The sequence below is a fragment of the Haemaphysalis longicornis genome, unplaced genomic scaffold (assembly GCF_048455015.1).
Source record: "Haemaphysalis longicornis isolate Haplotype H1 unplaced genomic scaffold, Haemaphysalis longicornis Haplotype H1 scaffold_8, whole genome shotgun sequence".
In the NCBI taxonomy this organism is placed as follows: Eukaryota; Metazoa; Arthropoda; class Arachnida; order Ixodida; family Ixodidae; genus Haemaphysalis; species Haemaphysalis longicornis.
In genome coordinates this window covers 122,170,707-122,189,599 of record NW_027526445.1, presented here as the reverse complement: position 1 = coordinate 122,189,599, position 18,893 = coordinate 122,170,707, and the positions used below count along the sequence as shown (strand labels likewise).

General features: G+C 46.7%; 1 protein-coding gene across 1 annotated transcript; it reads right to left on the bottom strand.

Annotated features, from left to right (window-relative positions):
* Positions 1-1,190: 1,190 nt before the first annotated feature.
* On the bottom strand, positions 1,191-17,476 carry Syt14 (Synaptotagmin 14). Its single transcript, XM_077682026.1, has 11 exons — positions 17,143-17,476; positions 16,516-16,692; positions 15,005-15,163; positions 13,959-14,173; positions 12,808-13,020; positions 10,167-10,278; positions 9,478-9,635; positions 6,670-6,859; positions 4,898-5,013; positions 3,911-4,075; positions 1,191-2,196 (listed from the first exon to the last, which is right to left on the bottom strand). Exons 1-11 carry the CDS (start codon positions 17,156-17,158, stop codon positions 2,164-2,166), a joined length of 1,554 nt encoding a protein of 517 aa, XP_077538152.1. The 5' UTR covers positions 17,159-17,476; the 3' UTR covers positions 1,191-2,163.
* Positions 17,477-18,893: the final 1,417 nt, after the last annotated feature.

The following is an 18,893-nucleotide window of genomic DNA, read 5'->3' as shown; positions in this document are numbered from 1 at the left end:
TGGGCCCGATGGGGGCGAGAAAGGCTTCCCATAGGGACCACCAGCAGCTCCAAGTGCTGAGAATCTCGGCGAGACAAAGGTACTGTCGTCCTCGGGGGGCACTTTTCACGAGAAGCGTGCGCGAGGACGTTCGACACGCAGACGAGGAATGGACACGAATGAAAGCAAATTGATAAAGAAGCGACACCAAGCACCCTGAGTGCAGGAGGACAAGGACACGGAGCCACGACGACATGTAGACAACACATGGAGGAGCTACAACTATGCAAAAGTGCCATGAATAACAAGACTGATTTCACCGGAAGTGGCTTAGATGTTCCCGACAGCACATGCCCTGGAGGCGATGAGTAGCTAGCAGTTCTGTATATATAGCAGCGCTTGCACTTAACCCCTTCTTTTGATCTGTCACTTTTACAAAGTAGCCTTTCCAGCCCTCTTGCATGCCACCCCCAAAAATCAAAGGGGGGTGTTAAGTGCCAAGGCCACACATCAGCTATTAGAGTTAGGCATTAATTAAAAAAAAAAAAAACTGAGGATGTTTAACATGGTACCCGGTCCCGGTGAAGCCAGCCTATCTTTCTACATGTTAGCACTGCCAAATAAGATATGCCTTCTTTCCTTACACGACGGCTACACAGACACAAGCTATGCTACAAAACACTCACAGAGGAAGCACGAGACCTGCATAAGAACTGCACTGCAAAGAAACGGAATGAATTTTAGAAGCTTACTTCTAGAGCGGGCAATGAAACAAGCTTCGAAGCAAGCTGAAACATGCAGTACGTTCGTCACAACTTTCTGATATTGCTGCCAGTTAACAGCAGAAACACGGCTGTCTTGCATACATGCTTGAAGAGAGAGAGCGTCATCTTCATTTTATCCATGCGCGGAACATACAGAAAAGGTGTGCGGAGTGCACTTTGCATGTTTGTACCACCTTTCCTTTCGGATATGTTTTCACGTCTAGACAAGCGTGCTGAGAACATGAGGTACCTTTAGCTCTTTACTGCTGCTTGCAGAGTACTTTGGCTTCAGATGGCATTCAATAACCAACCTTTGAACATCCTAAGAGAGAGTGCACACAAAGTACTTACATACTGCGTCTCAATCCCTTATTTCTTCCTACAAAAAAAAAAAAAAAAAAAGCAAAGGAAGCTGGAACTGTGAATAGTGTGTCATGAGCACAAAATGGCCTCGAGGAGTTCTCTGTGAAAAATCACGCGACTAAATTAACGTTTTTGGAGAGGCGGTAATTCTTGCCGAGCTCCTTTTCTTTAAGGCCGATGTGATTAATCTGTCAGTTTGTTTGAGAGGACGCAGCAACCGTAGCAAAGTTATTTTCTTCTCTCCCTTGCATTGAAAACTACCAATAAAATAAGAAAAGGATTGGCTTATTTACGAAACAGATATTCCTAGATTTTACTAGAAACGCTTGTTGCCCTCTTACCGTGTGGCACGCATAATGACTTAACACAAAACCTCTCGCGTTTCCAATACACGTACTGATTTACAACTATGGGTGCTTTCGTGAAAGCAGCACACGATACTTGTCGAAATGAAAAGGCACAACAATGAGCCCCAACTTCCCAAACAGAACTGCCCTTAGCTAAGACGAGACACTCCATCCTTTCACCTAGCAATGCGACAGCTGCCGTCACATTTACTTCCCCATAAATATGCGAACATTACGCGAGTACCGGCTTCCAGCTATTTTCGACTGCATCCCCAACCAGGCATTCCCAACCTGACAGTGAATAACCTGCGCGCTTCATCTATGACTGCTCCTTCGAGTGAACCGGAAAGCAGCCAACGTGAAGTCTAGTGCACACATTCTCTTCTACAGGACCTCTCAGTTCAGCCGAAAAGGTTGGAGGATTGAAGACAGAGTGGTGTTTAACGTGCACGGTGTCCCACGCTCCCACGGGTTGAGGAAATGGATTGACAGGCCAGTGGGATCGACTCTTTCTTCCCTTTGGTAGGCGAAAGTCTTCCGTGATGTGTGTGCTGTGCACAGTGGTGCCGTGCGCACATCTTCATGGAAGTGCATGCGCAGGACGTTGTCCTGGCTTGCCAAGCTCTTCAGCAGCATCAATCCGCTCCCGCAGGACTTGTCCTTCGCTTGAGACTCGGCAGCGACGTTGTCCTGTGGACCAGCTCAGCTTGCTAGCTGTCCAGGAGAACGTGCCACCTGCACATCTAAAATCAAGAGGCGGACGAGATTTCTGTTTAACAGCATTGCGGCAACAGATAACTGTGCTGACGTAAACATAACTGAACAAAACTGAAATTCACACTTTCTCAAGCACCAGTAACTAGCGTGTACAAGAATAAAAGGCTAGTTCATAAACGGGTTGGCAAAATTTTGCTATGGCATAAACTGTACCTACAGAAGCTATAACCTTCTGCTTTTAGCTTTACTGATGGTATTAAATTTTATATGGGGCAACTTTCATCTCACAGCACAAGTGCTTCAGTAGGTTAGTGTAATGAGGGTTTTTTTCTTGTAACAAGCCAAGATTACTTTACAAAAAGTAAACGGCAGTTACGTGGATGTTCATGTCAGTTTTAGGAAGGACTCAGTGTGTAGGGCAGCTCAAGGCATAAAAAACTAGCCTGATTTTTAAACGTTCACCAGCATGTCTTCACAATGTGGTAGTATCGTCCCCACTAAGAAATGCGTCAATTTTATTTTTTAAAAGCACTTCCAGCACAAATGTCCTTGCACGCACACACACAAGCATCTTAAATGTGGGTTCTGCACATCTCATGTCTAATATAAACAATATAAACGTATAAAAAGAGTTCAGACCAAAACTGGCGCAAACGTGCACAGTATGCAAACAAACTTCATGAGAGCCTACTCGTCAAGAAAGCTTTATCTCGGTGAGTGTATAAGTGCAAAGCGTGAGAAGTTCACGATCTTCCCTGTGTCACATCTAGAAAAATGAACATTATAGGCTTCAAAAAAAAAATCAACATTGCACATCATTTGCTAAGAACAGCAGAGACCAGAGACTAAGACAGTACTACAACTGGGCTTTCTTATCTACAGAGCGTTGACCACGGCAGCTTCAGAGCAACCACGATATCTTGATGCAATGCGATAATATGCGAAGAGAGAACTGTGCAAACTTGGCCTAATGCTGAAGAGATGGGCATTCCCCCAAAATCTGTTCCTTTTGCTGGTTGACTGCACGGCACCGGAGCAGTGTGAGAACGCCCATCGCCGCTATCAGAGAACTTTGATGAAAAGCACTCGATACATCCGGTGCCAAACTAGTTCTAAATTACTGCACAAAATACATTTTGCTGTGTTTTCGTGGGAAATTTCTTTGTTTTCAACAAGAACAATTTGACGTACTTGAGTTCATGGAAACAACTGTACCTTTATACGCTCTCAAACTTCAGAATACTTTGAAAATAACCTCAAAATTTTCAAATCCTCCTTTTGGATCCAAAGCCCAACTGGATACTGCGTTACTTGCTTCGATGTTTGAAAGTTTCGAGCATTTACACATCCCTAATAGGTCGTGCTTCGAGATATGAGTTCACTAAATTTTTTCCTTAAAAACCACGCAGCACTAGCTGCTGTGAAAAAAAAAAAAAAAAAAACACTCGAAATAAACCCATTTTTTAAGCGGCATTCATTGCAGTGATGATAAACAAAATACGCTTGAAAGTTAGGTTGCTACGTAGGTTGGTTTGGGATGATTTCAGTTATAGTGCGGCACTGTTGCAGCGCAAATTTTTGCAACTCCCGTGACAATTTAGAGCAAGAAATTGTCATGTTACAGCTGCGCCACCAGATGTCTTTTGCATACGTACTGCAGAACTATTTACCGACCCGTGAAAACAGCATTAATTGTTATTTCGCAAAAGACCCACTGTGCAAAAAAGAAAAAAAAAATACCTGTTCTCCTTTGCTTTCGCGCATGTCATTCCAGTGAGAGAGTTCCTCCTCGCCCGAGCTGTTGAGTCCTAGCGAAAACCAGCCAATCATGTCCTTCCGCTTCATCGATCGCTTGTAGTAGACGGAGACCATCAACGTCACGTCTGGCAGCTGGAAAAGAGCCACCTGCAAGGTGCAGAAAGGAACAATGTTTTGACAATGAAATCGACAAACCCATGTCTCGAAGAAAAGGGTGTGGGGGCGGACTATGCTGGGAAGAGGACAACACATTCCAGGCTATGTGCTGCCGTCATTCATTTGTGCAAAACGGAAGGAAAAGAAAATCTGGAGATATCTCGCAGTGCTTTCCGCGTGCGCAAACAGATGAAGCCTAGAGCAGTTCTTGGTGACTACACGGTGCACGCGCACACCGCACTGAATTGACCAGTCCCTCTCTGGTGCAGATTTTTAATTCATTTATGCTCATAGTACTAGCATTGGCCCAATTCTTTATCTGCGACCACCACTCTCATTTTGCTCGCCTCCTTGTCCATTTTCCAGAATTCAGAAATTTTGGGCTTGTTTGATTCTATGGTACAGCATGGATTGGTGAAGAAGGAGCAGTACAGTTCAGCCACTCAAATTTAAGTAGTGCAGCACACTGCACCTGATCTTTACCGTTCGGTGCCCTGGCAGTGCAAGTGAGTGCAGAACCGGTGCGCACTCGTCTCTGCACACCCGTGAGAAGGACTGGAGCCTGAAGGTTCTGCACTAAACTGCAGTAATCCAGTTCATGAAGTGCTGGTCGAATCAAGCGAATCTTTTTGCTTCAACACAAAGTTATGGTAATTCACTCAAACCCATGAGCTTACCCCAATGTCGCCATCCCAAGCCTGCTATAGAAATTTAGTTTTTGTGGTAGAGATTTCGGCTGCTGTAAATTCTCGCAGCTTGGGCGGAACAGACCTGTTGGCCAGGAAGGAGTGCTTTTAAGTGACGAGCACTCACCTGAAACACGAAGGTTTCTTTGAAGAGGGGATTTGGCTGACCACGCCGGACAGATGTCTTGCTCCGTGTTATCTCCTGTCCACTTGATGACATCAGTGTGAGCTTCACAAACGTGTCTACGCAGAGAGAAGAGGAAAGGTGGTCTATCAGGTGGAAGTAAATGCCTGTAATCAAGATAGCTCTCGAAAGTGAAGCAAATTCAAAGATAATTTTTACAGCTGTCACAGCAATTGCAAACGCTGGACACCTGTGCACTGCTGATGAACATTAATGGGTCAGCCATGGGGATAGATCTACTGAAATTACTTCAGTTGATCCCTTTGGGAAACCTGAGAGTTGAACGGATTCGTTTATATTTGCCACCACGAAGTGTTCCCACTGCCAGGTAAACCCTGGAACAAAGTCATCCCTGCATAGAACACGCTGGAAATAAGACCTGAAGAAAACGAGTAATAAAGTAAGGCAGCAATATATATACAAAGACCAGCACTGGTCTAGCTGCTGTGTACCGCTGCAACTAATCACACCCGACACCTGGGAATTGTTCTGAACTGGTCCCTAGAGGGCGTTTCAGCAACAGCCCCTGATGAGATTCACTCGGCAAGTGAGAATACGCCCCCGACAAAGTCCCCTCCCCCCCCCTGTACAAAAACTAAGACTGTGGTGGGAGTATATGGGCACAGTAAAAAACAATCACCAGCGATCCCAAATGCAACAAGGCCCCAAACAAGATGATGTGCTTTTCAGAGCGGAAATTCGAGCAACACATCCGAACGCGAGTGTCGGACAGCCACCCATTAATGATGTGAGAGAAAATGCTTTAACAAGCTAATGGCACTGCGCCCACACATCCCCTCAGGGTGCAAAAAGGCATGCAAAGTAGTTTGCTCTCTTCCTCATTTCCCAATCAGCAACAGGCGAGGAGTTCACACGAAACGTGGATGTGACAGGTGAGTGCCCGTGCTACCTGCTCTCCCAGTCCCATGTTGATACAAAGAACTGATGAGACCAAGTGTTATGGCACAGTAGCGCTACATGGACAGTGAGAGAGCTGTCTCTCAGATCCCCTGTCACACGGGCCCTTTCATCCAGATTGAAGCGAAGCACGATTTACTTTTCGAGCGCACTCGACGCACCACCGCTGCTACATGGCACGTTTCAATCCCGATTGAGAAGTTGCTCCGGTTGCACTCGCGTACGCCGGATGGCGCTAAAAATGTACTTTGCAACTGGCATCTGGTAACTTTGCACGCTCGTAGTTATACGGAACAATATAAATGTTACCACACGCTTATTTGGGTAAAGTTATTTGATACAATTTGTGGCGTTAGTTGAAGTTGTCAACTTCTGTGCGATTACTCAGCGGGCACGACAGTATCACCACTTTTGTCCAATCGCGCTTGGAACTCTCAATCGCGTTTGAGAAACCAGGACTGAGCTAGAGCGGGATCAGGCTCGATTGCAATTGAAACTGCTGTGTAGCAGCGCCCGATCCGGATTGAGCTCAATCAGGATTGACCTAATCCCGATTAAAAGTGCCCTTGTGACAGGGGTATAAGGGGTGAGTGAGAGGCCCGTGAATCGCACTTGGAACTCTCAATCGCGTTTGAGAAACCAGGACTGAGCTAGAGCGGGATCGGGCTCGATTGCGATTGAAACTGCCGTGTAGCAGCACCCGATCCGGATTGAGCTCAATCCGGATCGACCTAATCCCGATTATAAGTGCCCTTGTGACAGGGGTATAAGGGGGAGGTGAGAGGCCCGTGACCCACCTGGAGCCCTGTTCATGGTGACGTTTCGGAAGTGGCTGCCCTTGATCACCTCCGCCGCCAGGCGGCCCGTGGTGCCATTGTAGGCCAGGCCCAGCAGCAGTTCGGGCAGGCCCCCGTGCTGCATCGACTGTGCTGAACTGGTCGAGTCCGAGCGTGCCAGGCTCGAGATCTCACACTTGGAGTCCCAGTGCTGCGGTGGGAGGCGGAATAACGCTGATTTCACTACAGGAGTGATGACCGCCAAGCTGCTCATCCATGTGGCCACTTAAACGTGTCCCAGTAAAGCATAATTGTACAGAATTGTTGCTGCTGCCGGGCAGGAAAGTTAGGCAATTAAAGGCATAGAGTTTCATACAATAACAACTAGAGGGGAAACTGGCGCTAGTGGCAACGCAAACATGGCAGCGGCGCTTACGCTTCAATGGGAATGATGGGTAGTTCTGGAACCGGATTGCGTAGGATTGAAACGGGCCTCTGGTTGCGCAGATTGTGTTCTCTGACAAAAAAAAAAACCTTATTGCTCGGTTCTCCGTTTACAAATTACATGGTGAATAAGAAAGTTAGTGACGAAAAACCGGCTTAGTACAAAATAAAACGGCGCGTTTCAATAAAAAGCAGACATGGAGTTGAGGAGGTTTGTGGAGCAGGTTTGCCATTTGCTACCAACTACAGCAGGACGTGGACTTCTTTAAAAACTACTTGTAAAAGCTTCGGCGCTGGTGGTTTGTAATAGGAAGATAAAATTTTTGTGCTCACAAAAAAAAAAGAAACCGATTACCTTTGGAGAAGTCATTTTTGAGTGACACTCATCAAGTGCAATCCTATCAGCCGCCGGTACTGCTGGTCTACGCCGTACGAGTTGGCGTTTCCACGGAAGGTGTGGCTGTTCCAAGCGATTAGTAACCGTCGTCAGCTTCCACAACACATGGCTCTGCCGAATGAGCAGCGCCGCAACTCCTAATTCGCAGGCAACTTCGCCGCACAGAGCGCCGTCATTTGTGTTTTCGTGCTCGCTGTGCCGGCAATTAATTGATAACCCACCCAATTCGCAACTCTAATTATAAAACATTCCACTCAGGGCGGCGTCAGTGCGCGCACGGCATGCAGTTCAAGGAGAAACGTATTTTTGATAGCTTCTTTTAACACCCCGCGTAGCCAAATGCGTTCATGTAAATCCAAAACGAAAACGAAACTGCCTGCAATCCATAATAACTTCCATAAGCCAGCGAGCACCAATCCGACACCAGAACTACCCATCACGCCCATTGAGGCATACGATTCCTCTCTAGTTGTTATTGTATGAAACTCTATGGTTAAAGGAACACTGAAGACAAAACCGAAGCTGGTCTGAAGATTGGCGTCCCCAGAAAATGAATATACCAGTCTCTGGGGCAGTACTTTTGAAATAATCTCGCAAATAATAAAATAAATGAAGCTATCAGTCACCCAGCAGAGATGACGTGAACAGCATCTGAGCGGATGTGCCAAGAGTCATGTGACAAACAACAGAACGAAAAGCATGCACGCAAGCTCTGAAAGAAACATCTAAAACCTTTTTTTGCACATTAACTTTCATAGGTCACAAACAATTATAAATGTACAGGTATAATTCAAGCCGTGCCAACATTCACAAGCTGACAAGCCGTGGCGCCGGTGACAGTTGCGATGGTTATTGCAGGTTATTGCCTGTTACCTCCAACTCTGCATATACCAAGGCTGTGCTACGTAAGCCCATTTATTCAGGTGTAAATTTGAGTGTATTTTTCAAGTTTTCAGATGACAGCGCAAACGCACACCTGCATAGAAATAGCACACAAATGCAGGTGTACTGCCTGCTAGTTGCTCATACACTGGAGTACCTGGGCACCGTTTTCACACTAGGCATTGGTCGCTGTTACAAGTGGAACTAACAGATCGTGCCGCGTAGTCAAGCCAAGTGCATCGAAGTGACTAAAACCCAACTATCTATAACGAGTCTGCAAAGCAAAAGAGCGCTGCTGACATCGTTTTTGCTGTGGTTGCGTTGTCCGCTAGATGCTTTGTAGGTAAAGTAAAAGGCTGTGCGGCAATTGCACGTCCCGTGTGGCACTAAGACTGGCGTACACAGAGCGGCATGTATATGGACGTGTAGCGTGGGCAAGTTGTATTGTCGTATGTGCTGAGAGCACGACCAGTGGTTCCTGCAGCCACGATGGTTCACTTGGAAGGTTTCACTTTTCCTGGTAGACCACACCGCTGTCTCAATTGCTTGTGGCCTCCGTTTACACCCCGCGAAACGTCATGAAATGGCGCCAAGGACGAAATGCATTTTTCAATTGGCAATTTCTCAGCACTCACAGCATCTTTCGCCACCGAATAAACACTGAGAAGGCTACGGGGCAGTTGAAATTTCGTCTGAGCCCAACATGCTAGTTGCCTTCAGCGTCCATTTAAAAGAACTGCACCCGCAAGGGTGTACTTGGAATTGCATTGGAAAAAACAAAAACAGCGCTGCTTTTAGCTGCATGGTTTAGAGCAGGCACTTCAATTACAGTGGTTGCGGTGCACTATCCAAAAAGTGGCAGGTTGTAACAGCCGGCATGCAAGGTGCTAATGGGTTTTACTTTTCCTGCATCACAAAGTTCCCGGGACGCACCCTATTCAAGGGCTGCACAAATTTCTTTACACACCGTCAAAAGCCCTTCACCATGCAAGCTCCACTACATTCATCCACAGAGAATGCGAGCGGCATGCAAAGAGGAACCACAGCAACAAGAAGGAAGAGAAGGCGGTGTGAGGGAGGAGGAGAAGCAGTGGCCCATATCTTACAGCCAGGTTAGAGCGTGGCTCCAGCATGAGCCACATGGTGGATGGCTGGTCCAGGGCCAAGCACTGGAAGGGCAGCACCGTCTCGCCGACCAGGTGCTCCCGACGCATGCGCTCACAGCCGTACAGCCGCACCCGGAGGCCCATCGTGTTCACCTCCTCTGTTGCATTGAGTACACAGCAGGGGGCAGAGGGCTTTAATTGCTTTACCACGAACAATGGCAACTGGTCACTCAGTAGCTCTGCGGTTTGATCCAGAAGTTTGACTGCTTCCCCTTGAAGTTTCTCGAGTGCTGGTGTGATCGCTTAAACGTTAGTGCAACGTGCACTTTGCTTGTTTTAGTAGGAAAAAGAAGGAACTGTGTTACAGCATCGATAAATAAACAGCCCAAGCGTGTAACAAGCTGGTGTGGTTGTATATATGCCTGTAGCGTTAGAAACTATGCAAGCTTACTACTGTACACAAGTAGTACCTGATAATGTTAAAACAGTAAGCATGCGCTCACTATGACGCTGCACTCTGTTATGTTTAGTGCACTCCACTACACTAGTGCAGGATCAAATATGTGTGCACAAGGTGAAACCAAACCATTCTATTACACCGCGCACTCAAACCACCTGCATGCTTTCATGCAAAGAAGACAAGGAAATGCCCTCCACAACCCCCAGCCTTTACGAACCGTCTTCCGTACCTGGACTGATGCGTGTGAAAGAGAAGGTCTCATTGAAGGTCATGTCTTCCCCCGCCTGCTTGATTTTTGTTCTGAACTTTTGCCGCTTGTGCGGTAGTAGCAGAAGTCGCACCTGGAACAAAAGCACAAATAAAACTTCAGAATGGCTCGGTACTGTGAGTGAGTGAAGAGAATACAAAACTCCCGGGCCATCTCCACTAACGTGAAACCTGGGGAGGGGGTGAATCATGCAGTGTATAAGCGTATTCTTGGCGCCTTGGCGTTTTTGCCCACGGAGATGAAACCGTTGGGGGGTAGAGGTATACAGCTCTGCTGTAAAAGTCTCATGTCTTTGAAGCACGAAGCGCTTCAGTGCTAGGCGTACATGAGCGTCCCAGTGTTTTTTTGCTACGCATTACGAAGCGCTCCAGCGCGAGGCGCAAGTGACTGTCCCAGTGTTTTCTTAGTACGCGTTACATTTTAGCGCGAGGCGTAAATGAGTATCTTGGTGTTTTTGTACTGTGACTGCATGAGACGGTGGTTACGACGACGATGACATGAGTCACCGACATCCCAAGCCCCTAAGGGGCTTTGCCCCTAATAAGAAAACGAACTTAATTTAAAACAAGCAATCAAACAAAGAATTTGCAAACGCGCTAAGTCAGTGCTTATTTGACAGAATACCCCCCCCCCTCCACTTAAATACAGCTGCATGATAAAAAAGGCACCCAGATGTTTAGGTAGTCCAACAAGACATCACAGCAATATGGGAAAGCAGTACACGAGCTCACTCTGACATCTTTAAGTCTAGAAATTTCTTTGAAATTCCCTGGAAATGAATTGTGCATGACGAAAAGGCATACTAGTGTTGTTTTTCTTTAACAGGTAACTTGCTTACACTACACTGTCTTTCATCCTGACAGAGCACCATGTAACTTAGCCATTTCAGCTTGTACCAACAGGTAGATGGTGGTGAAGGTAGTAGAGCTAGGGCAAGAAAAAAAATGCGTCTTGTGTGATATATGAACGTAGACGGGACGCTTTGGGCTGGAGCGGAGAAAAGGACCGAATTCGAAGCCTGTATTGGACCTCATGGGCATTGCAGTTCCTGCACTTCTGGTGTCGTGTGTTGTGGTAGACTTTCTTTGCAGAAATTTTGTCTTTTATCCCACAAAACGTACTCATGGTGCGCCACAAGCATGCCAACTACATGTACAAGAAAAATTTCCTGGTGGTGGCAGAAATAAGCATCCATGGCGGTCTTCCATATATGGTGACCAGTGGTGGTAAGATTTTAATCAGGTGTCAGCTTCCCAAATAGCAATTATTTCAGCACTGATTACTCAGAAGTTCTTGAACGCCATGCAGAGTATTTTACATCAAAGCTGCAGTGTATGGCAATTAACCCCAGTGAATTTTCTGCCTCCATGCATGCACACCATGGTGTCAACAAAAAAAAAAAGAAATCTAGTCACTTGTTCATTCGAAGCAAGTGGGGGTGTAGGCGAAAAGAGCAAAGACAAGTGGCATCAAAAAATTTGAGTGTTCACCCTACGCTCTCAGTCTGAAAAACGAGCTCAACAAACTTCCCCCTCAATGCACACTCTACGGTAGCTGCTGCTACAAAAGCGGCCGTCTGGCAGCCAGTACTCCTCCAGACCCAAGCTATCGTAAGGTTGGTTTAACTGCATTCAACTTCAGCAAAATTTATGGCGTCTGGTTCCAGGTACCACATTTTCACACATATAACCCGCACCATAAATGCGGAAATTTCAGTGGCAAAACTGGGGGTGCGGATAATACGCGGTGTTTTTCCTTTAGTGCAGCTTCACGACAATGCGCATTGTGTCGTGAAGCTCCTACGCAGTGACACTGACTAAGCCTTCCATGGCAGTTTGTTCTACAGGCACAAAACATACAAGGACAGGGAAGAAAAAACAAGGATGAGCGCACTCTAACAACTGAATTTTGTTAGTGAATTGTGACTTTCGCCTTGCAATCAGTGTATTTTACTTTCTAAATATACGCTTTTTCTGTCTACATAGTATGTGATGTGTTGCCTGAGCAGTACCTTTGGTGCAGCCTTTCCTGTATCAAATGTGCGGGCAATAAATGAGGATTTTTTTTTTTTTTTTCCGGCGGGCTGGAAGTGAGGTGCTGATTATATGCAGGGGCGGGTTATATGCGCGAAAATACGGTATGTATCACGTCTGAGATGCAAAACTCTTTCTTAGAGATGACCATTGTTAGTGCTTGAGAAAGATGAAGTTTGGTCATACTTTTCACCCAAATTTTGTGCCACCTCCATACTGTGCGCTCAAAAGCTTTGCTGGTCACCCACCTTCACAATGGCTCAATTTTTTTGTGCATTAATTATTGAGGCTGACTTTCTTTCATGCCCAATTCTGATGTTGGGGGATGCAGGTGTAATTCTACAGGCACAGTAACTCTCAACAAAATTGTACAAAAATTCTTTCGAGCATTCTACAAAGTACTGCCACCGTGCTCAAGAGGAATCCTTGCTGTGCAAAAAATTCTACTTTTCTGCTGTTTTGAGAACTTTGTTCCTGGGCTCATGCACCCTGAATGAAATAGCTGGGGTTGAACAGGTGGGATTTATTCAATAAAGGTCTTTCTAATGAACCACGGTAGAATTACACACCTGCACACTATTGGCTCCTCCGCGGTCCCGACTGGGCAGGTCGTGGGCTCGCAGGACGGTGACGATGACCTTCCGAGCCGACTCGTTGTACTCAAACATGAGCTCGAGGGCTCCACACCGAGTGGTCTGCTCCGACGGACCAGGCCCATGGAGGTTGGACGCTTCCGCCACACAGCGCAGCTCTTCTTCTGCCAAGTCCAGCAACATTGGTTCCTGCAGCATGCAGTGGTGAACAGCTGAGAAAGGGAGGAATTTCTAAACTTATGGGGTAAAACACAAGCCCTTGCCTGAGAATGGGATACCATATCTATTCACATATAACCCACCCCTGCATATACCCCTCACTCGTAAGTTGTGCCCCCCCCCCCCCCCCAAATAAAGAAACAAAAGAATATCCACAAACTGTCTGCACCATTGACCTCAAAATGAAACATTTAAGCCTTTACGAAAAAGGAGTACCAAACAGTATGCCATGCTCATTCAGATGACAAACATAGAAGTAAGAAACTTCCGTTTTTTTATACCCCTGTCACACGGGCACTTTCAATCGCGATTGAGTCGATCCGGATCGAGCTCGATCCGGATCGGGCGCATGCTACACGGCAGTTTCAATTGCGATCGAGCTCCATACCGCTCGAACTCAATCCTGGTTTCTCAAGCACGATCGAGGCTTCCAAGCGCGATCGAATGGAAGCGGCGATGCTCTCATCCCCGCTCAGCAATGGCACAGGAGGTGACAACTTCAACTAACGCCGCAAATTGTGTCAAATAACTTGACCAAAATAAGCGTTCGGTAACATTTACATATTTACGTATACCTACGACTGCGCGAAGCTACGAGACGCCGGCCGCAAGTACATTATTAACGCTATTTGGCGTACACGAGTGCAACCGGTGCAACTCCTCGATCGCGATTGAAACGGGCCGTGTAGCAGTGGCAGTGCGTCGAGCGCGCTCAAAAACTCGATCGCGATTCACTTCAATCGCGATTGAAATTGCCCGTGTGGCAGGGGTATTAGTTGCATAACATATAACTATGTTTTTAATAAGATAAAAGTGCATTACGCCTCATGACCGCTTAATGAGCAGCTGTAAATTTACAGCACAACCTTGCCATTATTCATGCGCAGAACACACACCAATGCACTCACATCGGTCCCGCCGCACGCAGCCAGGGAGAGGGGGGAGTCCTCGGCCTTCATGAAAGCCCCGTTCTCGTACTGCAGGGCAGTTCGAACGGTTGTTGGGCCCTGGGTCACCTTCGGCGAAACGGCGCTCGTCCCTTCTGCTACGTCCGCCCCCGTGGACACAGCGCGACCGTTTTCCACAAGAGAGACCAGGTCTGGCTGGGGCAGGGGACCCTTGCCTGTCACAAAGCAGACAGACAACACTAAATGAGTCCTTGGTGTTAGCAAGCGGTCAAGTCACTCACAAATAAGTAACTGTAAAGGAAAAACTAAATGAAAATAAGAACCAGGACAGGTATCCTTATCATGAGTGGCTGCACTATCGCCAGTATTCGCAATAAAAGTTAGCGCAGAACAGACAAAATGCAAGAGAGACTGACAGGAGTGGTGCTCCCGCTCTCTTTGTCTGCGGTAACTTTTATTGCGAATACTACGAACAAACTCGCCCAGCAGCAAGTTTTAAAATCGCCAGTATTCGCAATAAAAGTTAGTGCGGAACAGACAAAATGCAAGAGAGACAGACGGGAGTGGTGCTCCCGCTCCCTTCGTCTCTCCTGTGCTTTGTCTGTTGTGCGTTAACTTTTATTACGAATACTACGAACCAACTCGCCCAGCAGCAAGTTTTAAGTCATTTGTTGCTTTGCATGGAGTTTCGTACAAATAATATGCTAAAGGGAAATCTTGCTGCAAGCATGTGCTGTTGTGGGCACTGCCATGGCAGCTAGCCATGTTCTTCACCTACGTGGCTTGGCTAGCCGCATGGCTCCTTTACACTCCAGAAATCAAAATCAACAAAAAAGGTAACTTTTTTTTTTGTTCATCTCGCATGAAGCTTCTGAATGTTTCCTGATAAATAAATCTCTTGTATCTCCTTTTTTTTTTGGTAAATCATTTACATTAATGTTTTTTTTTTCTCCCTTTTTTTCCAGCTACCGGCAACTTCTGAGCTTGTTTGTGAGCCATGCACACAAGCACCAGAATTCCCTCTAGTGTATATCACGTAGGATTACCGGGTGCCTGCTCCAATGAGTGGCCCATGCTTGAAACTTTTCTCGCTGTGGTGCTGTTGAGGAAGCCACCCTGGAGGCTGGCTGAGTGATGGAGCTGCTGGATCACTTCTTCGTCACTGTCCGATGACGACTCGACATCTTCATAGGCATACGCGGCCCCTGCATGATTGTGTTGGAAAGGGAAATACAAGCGTCACAAATGGCAGAGGAGCAATTAAGGGAGTACCCACAGTTCTGCCCAACGTTTTCATCAAGCAGTTTAACTCACACCACTGATCTAACACCATCTGTCTCTACTGATTTTGTGGTGTGATGAGAGAGCTCTGGGCGCACTTTAGCACTTTAATTTTTTTTCTCTCTCTAAGATCTGTTATTTTTGATGAGCTTTTCTTTGTTGGTGGTTAATGATTGGTCCTAACTTATTGCAAGCATTTGAGAACACATCGTGCCGCATCCTTGCCTTGGGCTGTGTTAGGTTAGGTTAGGCTAGGTTAGATGAGAGAATATGTAACAAATTTTCCTTCTCTGTGATTTTTTTTTCTCTTTAATTGCTTCTTACAATCTGGTAGCATTTGAGGAGTCTAGGAGTCTAGTTGGGTGATACTTATACTGGCCTTGCATGGGGTCGGGTTACTGTATCATTGTTTAAGCTCCTCTGCAAAAAAGGTTCTGGATGGAAGTTTTTTGGCAGTCACAGTGCTGTCAAGATGGAACACCAGGCATAGCTCTATCTAGAGTGCACCACAGCTTTTTCAGTTATAAAGACTAATTATCGCTGGTTAAGATCTTGCGGATTAATGCATGCAGGCCTAAATTATTGGCCCACCTAAATAAGGGATCCCCTGGTTCCAAAAACAGCAGTGACAGGTGAGATCTTCGACAATGAGATCTGGTACAAGCATGGAATTTCCCACGAGTTTGTAATTATACACAAATAGCTTACAATCAGACCTGCTACATTTCTAAGCAAGAATAAAAATTTTAAGAATAAGTATGCTTAGGTTGCCAGGAATTAAATTTTGTGAAACTAGTCAGTTGGAAAATTTATGCATCTACAGCATGCCTCACATATTCCCTGTAGCAACATAGCATAGCGTGCAATTAAATAGCTACGTCTACAATCACTCGAGCTCAAAAAAACTTTATCTTTTGCCCAGTTTCCTATTCCCAGCTGTTGCAGCCTAGCATGTCAGTGCATTACTTTGGAACCGCGTGTTGTTGGGATAGTTGCACGGTGTTGCATTCCGAAAGAAAATTTCTGCGTGTAAAAGAGGCGGGAGAGTACAGGACGGGCGGCATTAGCTATTACTTAAAAGGTATCGCTTTAGCACCACAGCAGATGCGTACGTTGTTTGAGGGCGTAGTGTTTTAACGAACTAAATATGGTCCAGCAAATCACCACACGCACTTGACCGGTGAATCCAAGCACGTATGCAGAACACTAAAGTGCAGCTTCGCTCACGCGCACGCGTGCATTGCCGTGAAGCCAACGCCGAGCGAACCGGTCTTACCCAAGTTCCGGGCGATCACCTGTCGCTCACGTTCGCGAGACGTAACCGCGCCGTCGCAGCACGGAAAGCCTCCTATCGTGGTGAAGCAGACTTTTTTGCTCAAGTAGAGGTAGAAGACTCCGAGCATCACCAAAATCACCCCCACAGCTCCGAGGTAGACCGTCGTCTCGACCGGCACTGCGACCAAAAATGCAAGGCACTCAATAGTGAACTCGAATGCGTATCCGCAGAAAGTCGGCTAGAGCTCGCTGAACGGAATGCACTTCGCTCGCACAACCCTTTCAGACAGTTCGTGCTACGTGATCGAGAAACATACGCAGCTAGCGGGGCCGGGTCTGGGAAGACAAAAAGGTGCAGCCTCAGAAACAGCGCGCGAAAGAGCGAACAAATAAATCCGTGACTAGAAACGCTGTAAGGCGCATTCAGTGTTTTGCGAGAACTACGCACGATGCAACAGAAGCCTGCAAAGTGCTCGTTCGCAATCCTTTAGGTTTCCCAACGTGTTTTTTATTTACTACAGCCTCCATTAAGCCTAACGCGCTTTCGTTTTCCGGCGGCTTCCGCTCGGCAGGGCGTGTGCGGACGTCAACGTCCGATGCAAGCGACTTTTGCCGAGCCGGTACCCACCTGTGAGCATTTGCATCGTGGAATCGGTGATCGCAGCTGCAGGAAGAGTCGAACGTGCGCAGTGACAGTCGCACTAAACCAACAAAAACAGACGCGCAAGCTCATGAACGGACCGGGGTGTCGCTGACGGCGCGGAGCCGACGCGCGATTGGCTGCTCCCGAGGTTCCCCGCGTACTCCTAGCTACTGCGCGCTGCTAACGTCAACAGCGGCATCTTGAATGGGCCGACCGCGGTGCATTGATCCTACGGTAACCTAGATTCTGGACACCTAAAATATACGGCAAACGCGATTAGCGAGAAAAGGCAAGGAGTAACCAGATGCGATACGTTCCGGCGCCCAATCGATTTTAGTGAATTCTCTCTTCGCAACTTGTGCGAATGTGGGCTTCGCTGCAACGTGTGTTATAGTGAGGCAAAGCCGAACTACAGGAACCAACAGGGAGAGGCCGCTTTTGAAAAATAATCGCATGTGCACGCGTCCAAAAACCCGTCCGACATTGTTGCACGCTAGCTTTTAGAGTACTGCTGCATAAAGAGAAAATTGTGGTGAACCACTAATCGTTCCTAGTTGTGCATAAGCCTTATACCTTGCAGTGGGAGGTGCTAGCAGCGTATGGACTGAACGTTATGTAAAACGTTTCGGTGCCTTTTGAGACAATAATGAAAATAAACAATTCTGTTGCTTAAAGGCGTTATACTGGACTGGTTCGGAACGTTTAATCCACTCACCTTGTACTACGTGAAGCTGAAGGTGTCGGGGCCGGTATATATCGCCTATTGAAGCAAGCTCCTCGGAGAATTTTCTCGGTCACATCAGATTGGGAACGGCTTTTTTTTTTTCCCATTTGGAACCTTTTACACCCAGTAAACAAACAAAAAAGGCAATAGCACAATACACACACGCCTGCCTTTTTACTGTCCAGATCAAATGAAACCATCACTGAAAACATCCTGCCCATTTCCCCAGTACTTCGCATGCATCCTGAAAACAACGGTGTGGACGAATTGTTCTTTTGTTCGAATTATTTAAGCATATCCACCAAAGCAGGAGGGGTATGAAAGTGCGATCACCATGAATTCAAGCCTTTCTCCGATTATTTTCAAGCAAGTCTATAATCCCCTTTAGTGTAGGGGTACCCAAATCGGTACTCGTTAGTTCTAAATCTTCCACTTCGTTTAATCATGTTTAGAGGTATTATTGGGGTATAAATTAGTTGTGTACTTGTACTTCAATTTAGTGCGTTTTCCATCCTCCCTAATCAACCCCCAAGTTCACATCTGGGGCCGTGGCTTCAGACCGCCACATTCTGCAACCAGTGTCCTCTCGCACAATTCCCCTAGCTACCCTGTTCCAACGGAACAGCACCCAATCTAGGCTCCTCCTGTCCACACAATCCTTACCCTTTCCCAAACCCCTCACCCGAGGAGTGGGAGGCCATGCCGACCAGCTTGCTGCCGGAGCTTCAGAAAGCCCTGGTGGATTGGGCAGCGCTGACCCGTGGCCACCTGGACTTCCCAGGTTGACCACACCTTTTTTTTTTACCCTTAATTTGCCCCGTTTTTCTATCTCACCGTTAATTACACCAAATCTTGTAGTCCACTCAAGGTCAGGTTAACGAGTCCACAACGTACTTCGACTGGGATTGCCAAATACAATGGCCGGGCTTTTTAATTTTTTGGAACTGGTGGCATTTTCATTTCCCAGAGTAGCACGGACTACAAATGTCTCAACTCAACTTTGCCACTAATC